Below are 20,480 nucleotides of genomic sequence, written 5' to 3' on the forward strand. Positions count from 1 at the left end.
AGTGTAAACGTAGCCTTAGAAACACTGCTGTTGTCCTCAGGGCCAAAGATAACAATCTTTCTCTTTCAGACTTTTCCCAAACAAACATAAACCACAATGTTTTACTGGAAGCCAAAATATGGAAACATGTGACACTTGCAACTGAATGCCACCGAATGGCAGGGAGACGAAACGGAAGTGACCCTTCCACAATCAACTCGTGACAGTAATCTGTCTTAACTTACGTTTCAACTTGTTTTCTGAGGGACTTATTCTCCGAACCCAGTGCTGCCATGTCATCATCTGCACCATCGAGCAATTTCCTCATGTCAGCATTTTGATCTCTCAGCAGACTCTGACTGTATTCCAGCTCTGCTATTTTCTCAAGCAACTCCTTTGGTGACCTGCACAAGCACATCACAGAAAAAGGTCATATGCTGCACAGTAAATCCAACCGGTTGTGTGTGTGTTCATTAAGCATCACTCACATGTTTTCCTCTATGACATCCATTGAGTTGGCGTATTCCTTACCCTGCTGTGATCAACATATGTTTTTGTCAAAATTCATATAAAATAGTGACAAAGCCACAATACATATTTTTGAAGTGAATGGTGTTGAAAGTAATTTAGATTTCAACTAGATTTCAAGTAGACTTTATTTACTCAAGCATAAATACATTTTTGGCAAGAAAGAACAAGCAAATGCACAGGTTTCTATTAGGTAAAGTAACAAAAATATATGTGGACAAGTTGTGCTTATGTGTGGTTTCCTCCCAAAAGACAATTTTGTGCCATGAAAAACCATGATCTACTTAATTTATCTAGGCCACTACAGTCATGTGAAAAAGAAAGTTTCAACTAAACCCACCTTAAGCAGTAATAAATACAAGTAATTGTTTCCAGTGTGACTTTATCAGTCTTTTACAATATTGGCTTTTGCCCAACACAGCATGTCACTGTGCATTATGTCTAAGTATCTTCACTTTGGTCTTGTCTTTTTCAAAGAAGTATCATTGTTTTTTCAGATGTACTAAAGCTAAGCCATGCTGACACTTTTACAGAAGAGGCTTTCTCTTGGTAACGACTCCAAAGAAGGCCTACTTGTTCATTATTTTCAGAACTATACTGTCATGAACTTTAACATTTAATATGCTAATCGAGGCTTGCAGAAATTGAGTTTTTGCAGTTTCACTAAGCACTGCACAATCTGAACTTGAATATGCTGGGATGTCCACTCCTGGGATGATAGAGGCATTGTGTTAACACACACCTAAATGCTTCAGCCCAGTAAAATGCCTGAACTCCTGCTTTTAAAGAGGTGCTGGTACTTGCTTAAGGTAAGTTAATCATTTACATTTGGAGCACCTGGCTGCTACTTGCCCTATTACTTGCTATGGCTATAGTAAGGGTTTGTTAGTTAACTAACTAGTTAACTTAGTTTTTGCATCAAGTCCTTTTTTTAACATGACTGAACCAGAAATGCTTCATATGAGGCATATTTGTTTTGGCCTTGCAGGCAAGACCAGGACATCGCACATTTAAGTAGAATGACATTTTGCTGTTAATGTAAATATAGATGGAGGTATGATTAAGGCCACATTAGCTTGAAAATGAATAAAAACAGACTCAGGCTTAGCTAACGGTTAACTTAAATGCGAATAATTAAAGCTAATAAGTTATGAGAACTTAACTGTCGTTTACAAAATGGTTAAGTTTTTAAAAAAAATACAGACACACATGCAAGCATTATTGTAACTTTACATAAATGTTTAAACATACTAAAATGGAGGGGGGAAAGGCTAATGCAAGGTAAAAACGTGCAAGCTAATGGCCAGCTTTACAATTTTTTCAGTTAGCGTTAGTTAAATAAAATTCAACTTTGTGCAATAAAGACAATTTCTAACAGAGCTTATAAAAGTGTTTCAGTGGTGTTGTAGCTGTATAAAACTAACGAGCTAAAAACCTTACCAGCACATGAACACTTTGCAACTTGGATACCTGGTCACACTAGCTTAACTACCAAGGATCTAGCTTCCATACAAGCTGGTTACCATGGCAGCAATTAGTTGGGCAGGCTTCACAATGAAGGCACTTTTATCAAATCGCTTATTTCCATCTAGTTTATAACAAATTTATATAGCAGTATAACTGTAATACTCACTGATACTGCTTATAAGGGATCAGAAAAGTTGCTGCCATGTGGAAAAAATGTAAACTGTGCTGGTAGATATTGCTGCTTGCTTCAGTTGCAATTATTAGTTCAATATTAGACAAATATGACAATTTGTTTGTGTTGTGTTCAAGAAACCTGTCTTGGATGTTTTGAGCTTTGTGGTTAACCATCCATTAGAAGATGGGTAAACTTCTGTCACACAGGCATGGACATGGCCAGAGGCAGGCTGTGGGTGTTTAAATGCTTAGTTCGTCCCAAAGTGGTAATAGAATATCCCCTGTCACAGAACAAATGGAGTCTCAGCATGCCATACCAGTATTATTCCCATCTTATATTGTTTTATTTTGGTGAGCCTCAGTTTCCTGTCACCTGATGTAGTCGCCTGCTGGTGTAGCTCATCTTCTTCAAGGTTCAATGTGTTTTGAGTTCAGAGATGCTCTTCTGCATACCTTGGTTGTCACAAGTAATTATTTGAATTACTGTTGCCTTCCTTTCAGTTTATGCATTTCTCTGAACTCGGGATATTTTCAGTTATTTTCAGATGGCTGTGCAGGAAACTCCAAGGGGATCAGCAGTTTCTGAAACTCAGCTTTGTTGTTGGTGCCAGATGGATTGGCCAATGTTCAGTTACTTAAATCACCTTTCTTCCCCTTTTCCATCTCGACATACATAAGTACACTGCCATACTGTTGCTGCCAGTATGGCGAAGATTTTATCTTTTGGTGATTTTTATAATTGTTTTTATAATTGTTCCCTATTTGAACAGGATCTATTTGGAATTTTGGAATAAGAATTATTTTTATTAGTCAAATATGACAACAATTGCAGTTTAAAGTGATGCAAATTAGAAAAAGTTAAAACTTTTGAAACCCAAAATTTAATTATTTCAGCACAACAACTTTAACAAAAATAGAATAATATTAAAATTAAACATTTCTCAGTGGTATATCCCTTCAAGCAAACACCTTTAAAAGGCAAAACACCCAATAATCAACCAAACAAAATGATATCTTTTGGCAAGGAACTAACAACAGTTGTAAAGAATAATAATATAAAATTTAGTGACCAGTACAAACAAACAAAAAAGGCTTGTAATTTTTCCAATACACTTAGGCCAGAAGAATTAAAATAAGAAAAATAAAAGCTGCCAAGAAGTAAAATACATGGAGGTAAAGGAAATTCATTTGGCATCAATTAAAACTGACATGTTCGCATTCTTCCATATTATTCTGAACTGAAGCACTTGACAGGATGAAGTACACTCAAGACAGGTAAACAGTTACAGGGATACCTCGTGAAAAAAGAAAGACTCTATAGCCATCAATTATAACAGTTTGAATGTGTTTGTATGCAAAAACTGGTAATTATAGGCAAAAACAGGATGCTCTAAAGATTTCTATACAGTATGTAACGTATAGGGTACAGAATGAGGACGCTGCTTAATGAAATATCAAGCATGGAGGCAAAACTGTTCACACATCATAAGCATGTACATTTTAAATACTGCATTCACTAAACGTAAACTGTCATAAATTGCACTTTTTTCCACACCATTTCAGTGTTTATTTTTATTTATTTCAAATTAATGTTGTGCTGAAGACATTAAGACCGCTCCTTTGTGTCTCCCACTGTTCCACCTGCCACAGCAGAATCCAATTAAAAAGGTCAGTTTAATAAACTCAGGAGCATCCTCAGAGCAACAGCAAAATAGAGGCAAATGATTGTGCATTTTACAGTCCAGTGGAGTAATCAGGGACTGCGTAAGCCACACTTGTGTAACGTTCGGATTTAGGCAGCCTCAGCGTAGGGAAAACCCAAGAAAGCAGCTATTATCAACACTCCCACGAGGCGTCACTGTCAGAGATTGTGAGTGCTTCTCAACAAGGATTAAAACTGAACATTGTTCAGTCAAAATACATTCTTATTTCAGTGCTATTTTTAAACATGTATTATCAGTGCTCGCTTGCAAGATGAACACATTGAGTTTCTGTGTTCATTTTCTGAGGCCAGCCTTGCTGAGTGTACGGATTACCATTTAAGATCAATGTACCACCAAAAGAAGACCCTTAATTTCTTTGTCTCAGCACAGAATCTACAGAGTAGACACTGGCAGTGAGTTACACCCTCCAACACATTACACAGCCACACACAATTCTACTTTCTTCCCACTCCAAGCTACCTCTTCTTGAACTAAGATGAGTTCCCCTGCTGCTCCCGATAACATTAACCACCACCATTAAAGTAAAGACACTCGGTCCGCTCCGATCAGCACCAGTTACCGCGAGGGCTCCAGCGATCCTGTGACCTGGAAGTTTATGCCGTCTCCTGGCAGTGGCGAGGGGATAAGAGGGCAGAGCCAGCAGATGTACCAACGCAGGCCCAGCGTGTGATGCAGGTTGCCAAAGAGTCCCAGGCTGTAGGGTCGGCGGGAGGAATACCACTCCCTGGTGGTCTGACCACGAAACAGCAGGTAGAGATGGAAGAAGAAGAAGGAAGACACCAGCAGGAAACCCACCACGCATGTGTCTGCGATGAATGCGAAGGCAAAGGCACGCGCTGAGACCTGGCCTGGGGTGACGAGGAACAGCAGCACACATTAAATCACAGCAAGTGATTACAAATCCAGGCAAACTGAGGTCTGTGATTCATCTCATCACCAATCAACCAGAGGCAAGAGGACAGTATCAGTTTTACTTAACCCGTAGAGTTTCTAAAATACAAACTAAAATATGTATTTCTGAATAATTCTAAATATTTTTTCATAGATCTTAATAGTCAGAGATGTAAAAATAATGGAGATGAACCAACTGTATATTTGGATCTGATATTGACATTTAGCTGATTTTTTTTTGTGGTTACTAAGATATGTGATCAGTAATGATACCAGTAAACAGTGGGAATATCAGCCAATACCAAGCGAAATCAGACAGCAATAACGATAATTTTTCTTTAAGCAGAGATGACAGTATCCTCTTTCCTTCAGTTTTAATACATTATGTTCATTTAGCAACATCTATAAGTTCAAACAGAGTGCCAAACAGTTAGTATCACAGTAATAATGTGCATGAGACGCTCCAGCTGTGACAAACCAGATCGTACCTGAAACAAGCATGATCCAGGGTATGAGCAGCAGCAGGATGCTGTGTACCGTCACACCCTCCTTCAAGATGACAATGAAGACCTCTGCGTTCATCAGGGTGGCGTACAGGAGCCCCGACCACATGAAAAACAAGCAGCTCAGGAAGTAGCGGTAATTGCGGAAGCCCACGCACTGGCCAAAAAAGACGCAGTGGTGATCCCGCCGCAGCACGCACACCTTGCAGTCATAGCAGTGGGAACAGCGCGGAGGAGTGTGCGTCTCACATGTGTAACAGTACCTTTGAATAAAAGACAGACTTTTTTTAATGTATGGTTATTAGTAAATCTATTTTATTGTGAACATCAAAAATAAAGATTGTGTTGAGCCACACGTTAATAATTTAAATGAACACCTGCTTTGGAATAAAGTGTGAAGCAAACTTTAGATCTGGCAAAAAACAAAGATCTCACTTCTTTGCTGCCGTTAAATTAATTATTTATGGTTCCCGATCTCGCATTTTTCAGATTTTAGAAAACCTACAATCTGTTTCAGTTTTCAGCAAAGGTTATATTTCTTGTTAACATGCAGTACATGTTATGCAATGCTAAATTTTGTTATGTAATCACCCCCACCCCTTTTATCGCATTGCACAGTTGTAAGCAAAGATTTACTGCAAATTTAATCTGATCACTTCACTCAAACATAAACATCTCATCTCACATCTAAGTCACAAATAATCTGTTAGGATTCAGTGTTTTTCCTAGCTTGTCTCTCTTTAAAGCCTAAAACAATATGTCAAGGAATTCTTGCCTCTGCCTTGCTTATACCTCATGTTGGGCAGGATAGGGAAGCATACAGGAAGTAGTTTTTCTGATTCGATGCTTTATGAAGGTTACAAAATACAAATTAGTTGCCCAGAACATTATTTAAATCAAGATTCTTATCAAATCATGACGACAACAACAACAAACCCGAAGCGCACAAAGCAGGTAGCAGTAGATAGGTGGCAATATTAAACATACAATGTGCTGTGCATCAAATGTTCATTTCTACAGCTGTTTAATCCTCACCTCCACCCTTGGCCGAGGACTTCTCCTCCCAGGAACACTCCCTTGATGCTGGGACTAGTTTTCATGAAGAGCAGGGCGTTCCAGCAGATGTTCCCCAACATGAAATACTGGGCCAGCAAGTGGATTAATTTCCACCGAGAGGACCACTGAGTCTTCTTCTGGTCTGGCTCCAGCGGAGCCTCCACCGACACCAGGTAACTCACCTCTCCGGTTATGGAGAAAACCAGGAACGTGTTAAGGACCACAGGGAGGTAGTGACACATCTTCTCCACCCTGCAAAACACCTTACTAGCTATACTCGTCATGTTTTATTTGAAATTGCACCTAAAAGTGAATACGGAAAGCGGAAGGAATGCTTTAGCCGACGCACAGCGGTAAGCGTTGGCTAGTTTAACTAGCCTAAAACAATCTAAATTAGCCTCTCGCGTGAGATGAAGTCAAACACACGAAATAAAAAAATGCCTTACGTGTCTTCCGGAAAGTTACAGTAGCGTAAGAAAATAAATGGTACCGTTTTAATCTTTAAAAACCTCACTGACAAGCACGATCTCTGATTGTGGACGGAATCTCGTCTGCTAGTAGGTGTTACATGAAAATATATCCGCAATGCAACAATATACTTTGGTTCCACCTCTAACTTGCCATGGGTAAAACATGACTAAATCACTCGCCTTTAGCCCTTTATTTGTATATAACTGTGTGTATCGTTTTTTTTACGTCCCAAAATGTATTTCTGTGTGTCAGCAGGCACCATTTTGGTGTAAATTTGCTTCAACCACAACCCTGTTTTGAAGAAAGAGAGAAAACAAAGCAGCTTCTCCTCTTGTTAATCTGTTCAGTTTTGTAGCAGGTGTACTTTTTGCGACAGAACTGCAAAAATATTTTTTATTACTTCTGGTTTGAAGGTGAATCAAATTTTCTCCAAGTCAGAGAAGCTCACCTTCGGCCCTAAGTATCACATGAATTTTTCATTATAGAAATGATAGACTAATTTCTAATCCTGTACATCCTGGTCGCTCCTAATGAAAATCTGAGCATCTTCAACTGTGTCTCACTCTCACTGTCATCTTGTACATCATACCCTTCACTCTTGCTGCTATCCCTCTGTCCCAGATCACCCCTGGCACTCATTTCTGCCCACCCCACTTTGCCTGTACAGTCTTATTCACCTCTTACGCAGTTTCCGTTGGTTTTGATGGTTGACCCCAGGTATTTAAATTTATCAGCCTTCACACCTCCACCTCTTGCAGCTTCAGTGTTACACATAGATTATTATAGATGGCATTCCACTGATGCCTGCTACATGCCCTCAAAATACCAGATATTAGGTATAAAAATCATTTTGATTATGTTATACTAAGGGCTCACACATTTGCATAAATACAAGTTCCAATAACTTGGTTACCTACTTACCAATAAAGTTGACCTCGCTGCTGTTTAACCTCATTAGCATGTCGATATGTTGATTGGACAGCATGTCTTTGGTCCCTCCCCTGTTGAAACACAGCCTTTAATCCCTGGTAATCTCCTCATCTACTGAGAGCCCACAGTCATGGCTGCACCAAAGGAAAATTTGCTGTCTCTTGGGCGTCTGAACTGCTCAGAAAAAAACACTTTCACCAAAGAAAGACAAATCTGTGGAAATAAGAGGTTAGACCACCTAAATGGTACCACATTTGCAGAGAATGGTGGATGATTTTGTCTTTAAAATCTTTTAAACTCTTAAAATGTGACATCATTATAGTGTGTATGCAGTTTTTATATGAAAAGTAATGTTCACAGTCAAGACTAGTTTTATTGGCAAGTCTAAGAAGCAGATGCTGCCATGTCTTCTGGAAAAATGGGCTGTATGTAGATGGAAAGTGTGTGTGTGTGTGTGTGTGGCTTAGATGACCATCCTGCTGCTTCATGACCTCTTTCTCTTACAGTGTTAACAAGCTGGTGTCGTTGCAAGATGACCCTTCAGCTCTTCACACTCAGGATCATCTGTAAGTTAGCGAGTTGCTTTCTCAGTAAGTGTTTTTTAAACTCCAAGTTTTTATGTGTGTGTCCTATTCAAGAGTGATGCACCTACAGCAACGCTGGCAGGAGCTGAAGGAAAGAGAGCACATAGCCCAGCAACAAAACAGGCAGCTGCTGCAGCAGTTTGAGAAGGCCCAGGACACACTGAAAGGGATGTTGGCCCGCAATGCTGCCATGAAAGTGATTCGGGTGTGTAGATGTGCAGAAAACAGACCCATTAAACACACTGGAAGAAATCTATTCTTTCCTCGTGAAGCTCTTAAAATAAACTATTGCTTTGACCCCTGCAGATGGAGTATGAGAGATACCTGGAGGAGAACTCCCCCCGCTGGAAGCAGCAACTTAAGGAGAAGAGACAGGCAGCTCAGAAGAAGGTACAAGTAATGCACAGCATGGCGAGCTGATTATTCACAAAGTTAAAGTGTCTGGTCAAAATGTAGAGCTGGTTTGTATTTGCTGCCTTACTTGCAGTTGTGTTTACATACACTCTCGTTGGCATGAATGTAATTCTGGGCTTTTAATTATTATTTTTTTCCAAGGTAGAATGATTGTACAGCATACATCTTTAATAATGACGCTAAATAATTGGGTGTACAAGTTAGAATTTATTTTAGATCTTTTCTAATCCACACAGGGTCAAAATTATACGTACACACGTTTTAATTTTAATGATGCTGAAGCTTCTACAAAGTCTTTTAACACAATTGACCACATTTGGTAGCTTCTCTTTGCCTGCATGAAAAAGGACTCACTAGACTCAATGAACAATGGGAAAGTCCAAGGAACTTTGGGAAGATCTAAGAGGGAGAGCTGTAGATTTACTTTTTGGGAAGGTCTATTGGAACCATTTCTAAATAACTGTAGATTCCAGGATAATCAGTTTAATTAGTTATGTTTAACTCAATTTATTCAGATTTATTCACTTTGCTGAGATATTCAGGAACAATCCAGGAACCACAAAGGCTCAAGCCTTTCATGAACTGGAAAACTGCCGGTACACCAGCGTCACTGTCCACAGTTAAGCTAATTTTACATTCCCATAGACTGAGAGGGTGCCGACCAAGAAAGAAGCCACTGCTACTAAATCAACAACTTCATGCCCGACTAAAATTTGCAGCTCCCTACACAGAAAAGTCAAACACCAAGGTTTTATAGTCAGACAAGACAAAGATCGATTTATGTCGGCAATGACAACAGGTGTGTTTGGAGGAGTAAAGATGAGGCTTTCAAACTGAAGAAAACTGTTGTAAAGCATGGTGGAGGTAGCATTATGGAATGGATAAGGCCAGCTAACATTAAGCTTCTGGAATGGCCTTCCCAAAGCTGGACCTCAACCCTATTGAAAATGCATGGATGCTTGAAAGTTGAGTCAATGCCAGGAACCAACCAATTGAAATGAACTCTACCAATTCAGCAAAGAGGAGGGGTCAAATATCCAACCATAATTATGCCAAAAGCTTGTTGATTGCTGGTTCATCTAACCATGTATTAGTGGGGGCGTGCAAATTTGTGCACCCAATTCTTGTTTTTTTTAAAGTCATTAAATATGTATGCTTTACAATCATTCCACCCAACAGTTCAAAGAAATCATGAAACAATCAAAATGACAGTGACGTTCATGCCCATCATAAGTGTTTGTATATTTCTGATCACAGCTGTATTTGATAGCACTTTCAATGTTTCCACTTCCTCTCACCTCAAAATGACAAATGCAAGGAGATTAAGAATATCCATGTTCCAAAATCCAAAGTCTTTATTTACAACTGATGCCATGTCTTCCTGACAGTGTATTAAAGAAACTGTTTCTTCAACAGAAAATGGACGACTATTTGAAGTCATGTTTAAAGAACACGGACGTGATGAAATCTTCTGCAGGTAAGTCTTTATGCTGTGGGGCTCACTTTAGGAAATGACTAGATCACATTTATGGTTTAGTGGTAATAATCTGGTCTCATGTGTTATCTTGAAGATTGAGGTTTTCAAATATTTTATTTAAAGTTAGTGTGACAAACACCAGTCGAACATGTATCCTTGTTTTCAGGTCCACCCACGGAGCCACAAAAAACTGCTACACCTCAAGGTTACTCTGACTACAACCAAGATGGCTCCTCCCATCTTCCCCACACGCAGTCCTCCTGGTTGAGCTGCAGTCAATCCCAGATAGCCAGATTTCCTACCAGAGTTCCACCCATCATTCCTCACCCATATCCGCTTTACTATCCCGCCTCCGCACCCGGACAGTACCATCATCCCTGGCACAGGCAGGATCTACAAGGCAGGGCTTCCCTACAGCCTGACTACCCCTGGTACCAGCCTGCTGGTGCAACTGGAACTCCATCATACTCCGAGGCCCTGTGGGGCCAGCTTTATATGGAGGAGCCTTTACGTGACTCAAGGGTTTCGCAGACTGTGGGAGAGGAGGATAAAATGAGCAGAGTGCTGAGCTCACAGAGGGAGAGGAGCATCAGAAGCAGCAGCAGTCGTTCGTCCCACGAGTTAGACGTTAAACCAGGTGAATACACAAAAATAAATACTTTTCTTACACGAGTCTTTGTGCGTATTCAGCATGTGTGTGGACTTGTTTTGTGTTCGTACGTTCTGTATCTAGTCCGTCTGTCCAGCAGTCACAGTGAGAGCAGTGAGAGTGGCAAGGATTCCAGCAAAAAGGCGGGGAAGGAGAAGGGAGGAAGAAAACAGCATGTCTCTTCAGACAGAGAGAGATGCAGCCCTCAGGAGTAAGCAGCATTCTTGTAGATGTGACTTTGAATTCACTGGATCCCACTGATGTATCATCTCCCCTTAGTTTCTTCCCTTCATGCTGCACCAGTCTGCTAAATGTGTTCTGAATACCCTTCATCAATACCCCCCTCAATTTATAGGCGCATTCCTGTCTCCTTTAAAAAAAAAAAAGTAGTTGATTTATGTGTGTCCTAATCTTTCTGGTGCAATTACTTGCCTTTGATCACAGCACAGACAGAAGCTGCAGGAAAAGAGAGCACAGGAATGACAGTAAAGGTCAAACTGGCTGGACATGAAGCTGGGGATAGTATTTAAAGGCGTGTGGCAGTCACACTAACAACTTAGCACTAAACCACATTTTATAGAAAACATCACGTTCTTGTTACCTCCTAATTTTATATAAATTAACTTTTAAGTTTTAAAAAATATGTATTAGTTAAACGGCACATGCTGTAGAGGAGGTCACAAAAGATCAGAAACAAGTGTTCTCCTCTTGCTTTATTTCTTAATACTTATTGCTGTTTTAGACTGGCAAATTCATTCATCCATTCTTCCATCTTTTAGGTTTTCTAGGAATTCGAGTGCCATTCACATTCACTCAGTTAAAGTGGCCCAAAGTTCAGAAAGCAATGCCTCCTCAGAGAAAAGCCTGAGGAGCAGTAGGAGAAGGAGAAGTGGGGAGCTTTCTGTTCAATCACCAGAATCTCAGGAGGCAGAGGAAAGGACTGCGAGTAAGGGAGGTGACTCGGAGAGTCAGGACACTGGTGAGGAGTCAGGAAGTTTGAATGAGGCATACGAGGGTGAAAAAGCAGGGAATCAAAATCATGAAGAGAAAACAAACAGATGCAAAGAGTCAGGATCCCAGCGGGAGAAGGAATCAGAAAGTGACAGTGCAAAGAATAAAAACGATGATGTCAGTGAAGTAGAAGAGCAGCACAGTAGCAGTGCTGAGCAAAGCAGCACAGGAGAAAAAGTTAAAGGTAAGACAGAGGAAAACCTGGAAGCTAAAGAAGACGGTGAAGAAAAAGAGAAGAGTCAAACAGATAAAGAAAAAGATGACAGTGATACCAAACAAGGTGATGGTGCTTCTGCCAAGGACGCAACAGAGGAAGCAGAGACATCTACAGGTGATGAAATGGAGGAGCAGGGAGGTGAAGAACAGTCAATCAGGGTGAAGAACGAAGGCACTGAGAACAGAAAACAGGGTGCTGCCTCCTCTCAGGACGAAGAGGATGGAAGTGAAGGCAGTGAAGAAGAAGAGGATGAGGACTTGAATCAACAGGAGGATGACGAAAGCGAAGAGGAACACGGGAGTGAGGAAGATCAGATAGATTCAGACGACTGCATCGTCACACCACAAGAAAAGAGGTAAGACAGTGAAGGATTGAAATATTCCTCACAGACATCATCACAAAAAAAATCGAATGTAATCCTGTTTTTAGATCTACACAGATTATAACCGAGGAGGCAGCTCAGGAACAGGAAGAGGGTAAAACAGGATCTGATAATGACGACTCAAACGAAGTCAGTGATGAAGAGGATATTGAGAACCTTCTTGCGCCTCAAGACGAAACTCAGCAAAAGTAAGTACTCTTTTAACTGACTGACTTAAATTACAATGTGAAACTGCCTCTTACTTTTCTTATATCTTGTAGAGAAAAGTATCTGAGAGGTGAAGAGAAGCCCAAAGGTACAGTATAACCAGTCTTTACAGTAACATTAGAAAGGCTGCAGGACTTCTGATTTATGCTCAATTTATTTTCCAGCGAGTTTTCACAACATGGGAATTTTTCAAGTGGAGCACGACAAGCCGAAGACGGAAGACCCAAATGACTCTGATGAGTTTGATCATTTTTATGATTAAATGTACTGCTGTGCAAGTTAAAAGAGACAAAACCACATTCAAAATAAAGTACTGCAGAGTATTATAATTAGTTTTATAATAATGCATTAAAAACAGAAACAACAGGCTATTTAATAACTGTTTTATTTCTTCTTGTTTTAATTAAAGGCATTTTGAATGTTACAATCTTAAACTGGAATACAGACTGTACTCAGGCTTCCCTGCAAACACAAAATTATTTTCATTTTGAGCTGCAAAAGCAACAGGATTTTTCAGCGTGTTACTTTTTCCTCCTGTTAGAGACACAGGAAGATAAAAAATCTGGACAACAATAAAACTTAAGTGGAAGAGACACAATGTTACAAAAGCTGTACAAAGGGCAACAATAATTTGTTGAAAAAGAAATTATTGCTGCTGTATTTGACTGATAATCCATCAGTTATGAGCACGGTACACTTCAACATGTTCAAGGTATAAAAATAAACCAATATACAAAATAATTTGAAATGGTTTTCCAGCAGCATGCCTGTAGCACAGCTGGTCCTGGTTACACCAGCTCATTTCTGGTGACAATTAGAAGTGAAAGTCTGCACTCTTGTTAGATTTTCACCACCTGAGCAGTCAAACATGGGCTCACCCTCTTCCCGTCTTCTGACTGAGGGCTGCGCTGGATGAGCAGCCGCCCGTACGTCCCGCCCACCTGGCCTTTGGTCAGCCGCCCAGGGTTGACACACACACAGCCGACCACGTCCTGAAGATGGGAGGAGATTTTAGATGACATAACACTCGTAAAAACTCATAAAAAAAAATAGTCAAGTGTTTAAAAAAAAAACCAAAAACATGTTTTACTTTATATTATCAATGCAATAACTGATGATCCTGCAATCAATTACCTCAATAAATGTGTATATATAGGATGTCAAGGGGAAGACGAGTTGTTTACCTTTACAAAGTAGCGCATTTCAGAGGGAACAACAAGGATGTCGGGGGTGAGCGGCATTTGGCCGAAGCTCTGGAACTTCTCATAATCCATATTTACCTCGTCCGCAGGCGGATACAGTGGGTAGTAACTGGACATGAGAACATGGACACGATCACTAATAATACGTGACCTCAAATAAATAAATAGATCTGAACTCCTTCAGGATTTACCTCCGCTGTGTGAGCATGTGCTTCAGTATACGTGAGAATTTGTCTGAGCCGGTTCCACTGCAATGCAAAACATCAATTTCAACTATGTACACCGATGACCTTCATTGGAAAATATGATCATGTGAATAATTTAAGAAAACGGTCAGCCCTGTTCTTTATAAATCTGCATAAAAATGTAGGTCAGTAACTCACTTTGGTGTTTCTGATCTGCCACCTTGATGTCAGAATTTGGTGCAAATTAGAAAACAGCCTCACTCACCAGCTGATTTCCTCTGCACCCATGTGGATGAGGATGTCAGTTGATGTCAAGCCAATAGTCACCCCGTCAATCAGAAGGGTGCAGGGGTCAGGGACCAGGGTGACACGCTGCAAAGCATGAAGACAAACATTATATAACCTGACACTTACGCATGACATCTCCGGGACTGAAAACCATATAAAAGACAAACAATGCTACACTATTAAAATAAGGTTTGCCACGAGTGCTCAGAAATCTGCTGCATGTGCTCATCAGCATGCAACAACAGTGTCTAACCTGGGTCTGTTCTTTGCTGGGGTGGGGCAGGCTGAACGGAGGCTGTGGGTAGATGAAATGGTGGTGGATGTCTCTCTGAGAAGGCACAAACACCAGCTGACAGCCAACACTGGATTAAAGAAAACGAGAAAACACGAGGCTTCATTGTGGTAAAGAAAATCTGATTTGAACAGGAGGAAAGCACAGTTTAAAAAACAACCAAACGAACAAACAAACCTCGAATCGTTACAGTGTGACTGACCTCTGTCTTAACTTACTTGTATAATGTGATGACATAGTTTATGCAGACATATATGTAATTAAACGCAGAAACAAGAAAGACAAATTTCATGTGCAATTGCAAGCAGGTTAAGTCGCAGGGTTCCAGGCGGGGTTGCAGCTATAATGTCCTTAAGGCACAGATTTAAAACAAACGCGAAAAAACCTGTAACTTTTAGAAAATTGCAGAAAAGGTCACACATGGATCCTGAATTTAACATCACAAAGGAAGTCACATGCATAGCTGTCTGACTCTGAGCTTTGATTAGACAACACATACCTTCTGGTCCCATCCACAATGCTTTCAATGCATCTGGTGAAAATGTTCTCAAAAGTGTCAGTCACCTGGGCTTTCTATTTAAGAAACACATGGAGATGACAAAGAAAGAAAAACAAACAAACAAACAAACAAACATGTTGATTAAAATGAATTCACACTGCAAATTTGGATATAGAAGCTCAAATTAGATCCTTCTATGCAAAACGTGTACGAGTAGACGGTATTTTTTGATGAAAAACAAAAACAAAAAACGTTCTGTGATTGCTATACTGCACCTGTCGGTTTCATTGATCTGTTATTGTGGTCAATCCATTGGTACGCTTTTTATTTCCAGACCCAATAACACTGAAAGTAATAGTCTTATTTGTGGGTTAAGTGTTATATCTTGAAGGATAACACAGAAGATTTATTCAGCAAGTGATACCTATTAGTTTTTGTCTACACACATTTCCCTTTTAAAGCATTTTGACTTGATTTTTTAACCTTTACATTTTACTTTGACTGATCGTTAAATAAAGTCCTGTTCAGGAGCTTATAATTGTTCCTTATGAATGGTAGTCCTTTTGAAAAATCTATTGGACCACATGCCTTGACAGAGGAAACTTGACCCATTGTTATCATTGTGATCTTTTGACTCAGGCTCTAAGTTTCTTTTTTGTGTGTGTGTGATGCCCAACAAAATTTACGTGCAAAAATGCACGTGAAAGGTTCCCCCTTATATTGTGCACACTCAAAAACAAGAAAAACACGGTCTCTGTCCCACTGACCTCAATCTGTTCATGTTTGGAATCCACAAATGGGCCCAGCTGTGGAAGAGAAACAAGAAATAGGAAAACCAGACAAAACAGAGTCATGGGAGGACTGTCTCCCTCATAGATACACTCCTGACAGTGTGTATGTGAGCTTTAGTGGAAATTCTGTCATGGATAGTGTCTGTTTTATGATGGAACAACAAGGGAGACTGTACCAGCAGGCAGACATCAGGACGATCCCTGACAATAACATTGATTAAGTCCAGCAGGGGGTCAAAGGTCAGACTGTCAGAGGGAGCGTACGGTCCACAGGCCACCAGTACATTCAGTGGCTCTGCAACAAATGAAGAGTGTGGAGTGTAAGAAGATGGCTTTAAGTTCAAGCTAAATCTGAAAAATTGATCAGACAGATCTTACCCTCATCTGTCTCCATTTTCATGTCAGAACTGTAGAACGGCAGAGGAACAGCCTAAAAGCACAACAACGTTACAAGAGTTTTCACAAACAGGCAGAAAGTGTTAAAGCCAACAACTTAGAACCGACCTCATAGAATTTGGAAGCCACCAGTTTTCTTCCTGTAGTGTTCATACCCTCCATCACCACCACCTAAAAAAAAAACAGAACAGGAGCATTTAGATAAATGTTTTCTTACATGTGGGTTTGTTGGAAAGAGCTGCAAAAACAAAGCTACATGCTTCTGCTGATAAAAGGTTTCCTATAATTCTGAAAGTTTATTTTTATGAGGGGGAAAAACTGTCAGAGCTCTCGGTCAGACACCGGGTCAGTCTCAAGCCCATGTCCTTGGCATGCTCTGTTACTCTTGGTGGCCATATAACCTGCTGCACATAAGCTCAGTGCACAGGCAAAGGAGAAACCACCGACTGGTCATTAGGAAGGACCTCACTGGCATACCCATTTCTAGTTTCATCTGTCAAAGTAAGCGATTTCATTCAGCTCACCTGACCAGGAAAAAGGGAATACTCTTTAAGCTCCGATAGGTCAACAGGTACTTGCTGACCGCCTTGTTCTGGTCCAGCCTCTAGCAGGACTGACTGTGCATTCAGTTTGCCATTACTGTCACAGCAAATCTGTCCTAGCACAGTTATTCTGTCCTGGAGGGAAGAAGACGCAAACCCAAGAAAGAAGTTAACTTTTAATCAAACAAATAAGCAGGTTTGATTTTACTCCTCAATATATATGATTTTAAGAGAAAACAATTCAGTGATGTAACGTAACATTTTATAGCAATGTACTATTATTTAATAATTTATTGTTTAAGCAGTGGGGATGAATCTTTAATTTAAAAGTTTTCCACAGGTGTCATCTCTTCTGTACCTGGGCAGGCAGAGAGACAGGGGAGAACTCCTCAATGCTGAAGTGAGTCCTGAGTCCTTCTCCTAGCTCCTCAATCTTCTCTGTCAACACTGGGAAAGACCCAGAAAAAAAAATATTATCCAAATGTTCTGGGGTATATTTATTTAGTGATTTTACACCCAAACATACAGGAAATCTTTAATCAAGTGTGTGCAGCTATGTACCGTTTCGAACATCTCGCAGCCTCTGGAACATGTATTTGTAGCTGCTGTTAAGGGAATCTTCCGGTCCTTCCAATATCTCAACTTGGACGCCTGCACCTGGATCTTTCCTGCCCACCCAACGGGTGCCCTGCACAGCCCCAAACGTGGCCACCACCTCTCCCTTTCCTCCCCGCTGGCTGTACTTCTGTGAGGGTGTCGCACTTCCAAAGAGATAAGGGGAGAAGGTCACTTAAAGTGACAGTGATGCAAATACAAAGGTTTATCTTTTAAAAAAAAAAAAAGCTTTCTTTTTAAACTTTAACACAACCAGAGAGCATAATTTTCACGTTTTCAAAAATAATCAGAGCAGCATGGGGTGGAGAGTACTTGGGAGAGAAGCTGGCTGGAGACAGCAGTATGCTCGGGCTGGCCATCAGAGCTGCAGTTCTCTTTGAATGAGGACGCTCTGGTGTCGTCAGAGGTCGTTTCTGAGAGCCCTGTACCGACAGGAACAAACACAGTTAGGATCTTGTCTGTCTACATAGACTCAAACTCACTCTGCGGGAGACCCACGAGTTACATCTAGCTTATCTTAGCTTTTAAAGGCAGATCAACAAAAAAAAACCTAAAGCATAAATGGATAAATTTTTTTTAAAAGTTACGAAACTTTATTTCTTTTGTTCAGATTAGATAACGCTCTGCTGCTGACAAGTAAGAAGTGTTTGGTTACCTTAGCAGGAGTAGAGTAAGAATCTAAGAGATCCTCCTCCTCTTCCTCAGCTTTTATTCTGATTCATTTTGTCAAAGTCTATGACTCAACAGCAACATTAGCAGACACAAATCAAAGAAAACACCTGACTCCAGGCAGTGCAGATACACGGGTCTTTATGCTCAAGCATCAGTGTGAAGGATACAAATCATCAATCATGCTAATGTCTCTCATTCTACTGGATGCTTCTTCCTTTCGGGAGGTTTTTCTGGATTTGATCCTCTTGTTCAAAACCTGTAAGATGACAAACATGCTGCATTTATAAGGAGCAGAGAATGACTAAATTGTTGCATATTTAATAAGTAATTTGTAATGCATATTCAAATCTGTGGTCCTGTTACCTCATGTTCAAACTGCTCCAGAGTGTCCATGGTGAGCTTCACGCCTTGTTTTGTGACGCTATAGGCAACCCACTCATGCAGTATCTCTTGTGCATGCAGTCTGTTACAAATACACTGCTCCACCACTGAAATGGAGGAGATATGAGGGAAAACAACCTAGGATTTAATCTGAGTGTCTGAGAAAATACTAGATGCAAGTACAATGTGAATAAATTTTCTGGGACACAACTTGCAGTGAATAATTACTGTTCCTGAGCTTTAAAAATGGCTTAGTAATTATAAAAGACGTATCAATGAAATCAAAAAAAAAAAAAAAAGCAGATTTCTAATTTACTTGACTTGTGAAAGTAAGTTATCAAGAAGAAAATGCTATTTTAGTCAAAAGCTTTAACTAACAAAATCGCATGCACATGGGTATATAAATATTATGACTGATGACAACAGCTTAAACATGTCACAACACTACATTACTGCTATCCTGCGTACGGTAGAGTCCTCGATGATTACAGTGATAATGCACTTAGCCTCTTTGCTAACACACTCTCCCGTGTAAAGCTTCAATCCATATGAGAAAAACGGTCATCTTAGTTAGCAACTTACTTTTATCGAGGACGGAATCATCTTGATAGGGTATATCGAATATTTCCAGCTCAGTCTTTAAGCTCTCTGTAGTTACTAGCGACATGGTTTTATGATACACAGTTACTACGTTGTGGAAAACGTCAAAAGCTCCAATGTTGTGATGATAGCTGCTAACGTTAGCTTTACTCTTACTTCGCGACAATGCCGCCGACCCTAGTTTTGTTTTAACTACACGGCTTCTAAATACTACCTACAGGCGGATCGCTGTTAGACAGCAGAAACTAAATAATAATGGTCAACCTGATGCCTGTTTCATTTTACCGCGAAAAAGCGCTGTTCGTGTTGGCGGCCGGAATGTACGTCACATTCGTAACAGTAATAAACGGAAGTTGGCGGTCCCACAAAAATAAAAGCTTGTCCTGGTAACTTAGATTTTTTTCAAACTTTTTCAGTGTCCCACTTCAGAAGCAGAAAAACGCAAACGCCCCACAGTTTAATCATCCAATAACAATTAAAAGCAAAGGACGCAAGAATTCTATCTGAATAATGGTCAGACAAGTGGCAACAAACTATCTATTTATACTTATTTAATCATCTGGTTGTCTGCTCCATGGTTGTCTGGGAATCACTGGATAACATATGTGTGTTTAACTATTGGATAGCACTGGTCTGGGTAACACAGTTCTCAGATCTTTTTACAGGTGTGCAGTGTGTGTTAATGATACTGCTCTGCTGCTGGCAGAAAGTCTCTGGAGTGGGCAGTTGTGTCCTTGCAGAAGATCAGCAGCAGCAGCCCATCATTGATTGAAGATATGTACATCAGCAGATGCAGGAACAGGGCTACCAGTATCAAAAAGGACTCTTTAAACCCATGGACTTTTTACCCCCTCACCTTACAAAGTGCATCATCAGTGCAAAAACAACAACCTGTCACACTCATAAACACTGCTACACACTAACATTTTTTTGTCCATGCACACATACCCACACATTAGGAACTTGTTACGATACACAATAACAGGTTACACAAAACAGACTCATTTTTGCAATAATACCTATTGTCTGTTTTTATATCTATTAAGACTCATTTGCACTCTAGAAACAAATGCGGTCTAAACAACTGCATACATCAGATAAGAATGCACAAAATTGCATCCATACCGATTTATAGCCTTACCTTAATTATATGATCATTAATGTGTTGTTTTTCTAAATTTAGATAATATTTCAAATTGTATTACTTGTTGAGGTTGCTCATATGACTCTTCTTCTGCATAAAATGATCCCTATGAGTGCCACCTACTCCTATCAGAAATAATATAAGATAATGATAATATAGTGACCAAATTCTATAAAGAATACAAGTAAAATGCAAAACTATTAGAAATA

At 40.0% G+C, this 20,480-nt stretch overlaps 4 protein-coding genes across 5 annotated transcripts in view; 1 reads left to right on the forward strand and 3 right to left on the reverse strand.

Annotated features, from left to right (window-relative positions):
- Positions 1–2,235, reverse strand: part of LOC102214182 (outer dense fiber protein 2-like) — an 8,439-nt gene extending 6,204 nt beyond the window's left edge. The window contains exons 1-3 of the mRNA XM_005723215.2: positions 1,948–2,235; positions 468–514; positions 225–383 (exon numbers count right to left, since the gene is read on the reverse strand). Coding sequence (XP_005723272.1) covers positions 225–383; positions 468–490 — 182 coding nt within the window. The 5' untranslated portion in view covers positions 491–514; positions 1,948–2,235. The remainder of the gene's footprint in view (positions 1–224; positions 384–467; positions 515–1,947) is intronic.
- Positions 2,236–3,045: 810 nt separating this feature from the next.
- Positions 3,046–6,896, reverse strand: zdhhc24 (zDHHC palmitoyltransferase 24). 2 transcript variants are annotated; one of them, XM_013908273.1, is made up of 4 exons: positions 6,837–6,896; positions 6,302–6,574; positions 5,252–5,529; positions 3,046–4,720 (listed from the first exon to the last, which is right to left on the reverse strand). In XM_013908273.1, exons 2-4 carry the CDS (start codon positions 6,562–6,564, stop codon positions 4,428–4,430), a joined length of 834 nt encoding a protein of 277 aa, XP_013763727.1. In that variant the 5' UTR covers positions 6,565–6,574; positions 6,837–6,896; the 3' UTR covers positions 3,046–4,427. The 2 variants fall into 2 exon arrangements, with proteins under 2 accessions (XP_013763727.1, XP_005723156.1); XM_005723099.1 differs by having other exon boundaries at positions 6,302–6,891.
- Positions 6,897–7,858: 962 nt separating this feature from the next.
- Positions 7,859–12,956, forward strand: LOC102207267 (glutamic acid-rich protein). Its single transcript, XM_005723098.1, has 11 exons — positions 7,859–7,951; positions 8,230–8,289; positions 8,362–8,512; positions 8,614–8,697; positions 10,138–10,198; positions 10,365–10,835; positions 10,932–11,058; positions 11,627–12,430; positions 12,505–12,645; positions 12,718–12,752; positions 12,829–12,956. Exons 3-11 carry the CDS (start codon positions 8,366–8,368, stop codon positions 12,924–12,926), a joined length of 1,968 nt encoding a protein of 655 aa, XP_005723155.1. The 5' UTR covers positions 7,859–7,951; positions 8,230–8,289; positions 8,362–8,365; the 3' UTR covers positions 12,927–12,956.
- Positions 12,957–13,036: 80 nt separating this feature from the next.
- On the reverse strand, positions 13,037–19,478 carry pola2 (polymerase (DNA directed), alpha 2). Its single transcript, XM_005723100.1, has 18 exons — positions 19,110–19,478; positions 18,510–18,634; positions 18,314–18,402; positions 18,130–18,187; positions 17,787–17,896; positions 17,421–17,620; positions 17,218–17,306; positions 16,842–16,994; positions 16,426–16,488; positions 16,300–16,351; positions 16,098–16,216; positions 15,898–15,936; positions 15,131–15,204; positions 14,593–14,701; positions 14,317–14,423; positions 14,058–14,114; positions 13,849–13,975; positions 13,037–13,656 (listed from the first exon to the last, which is right to left on the reverse strand). The coding sequence occupies exons 1-18, from the start codon at positions 19,192–19,194 to the stop codon at positions 13,504–13,506; spliced, it is 1,809 nt and encodes a 602-aa protein (XP_005723157.1). The 5' UTR covers positions 19,195–19,478; the 3' UTR covers positions 13,037–13,503.
- Between the last annotated feature and the right edge of the window lie 1,002 nt (positions 19,479–20,480).

Source organism: Pundamilia nyererei, unplaced genomic scaffold (assembly GCF_000239375.1).
Source record: "Pundamilia nyererei isolate P.nyererei 1_Seehausen unplaced genomic scaffold, PunNye1.0 scaffold00008, whole genome shotgun sequence".
Lineage (NCBI taxonomy): Eukaryota > Metazoa > Chordata > Actinopteri > Cichliformes > Cichlidae > Pundamilia > Pundamilia nyererei.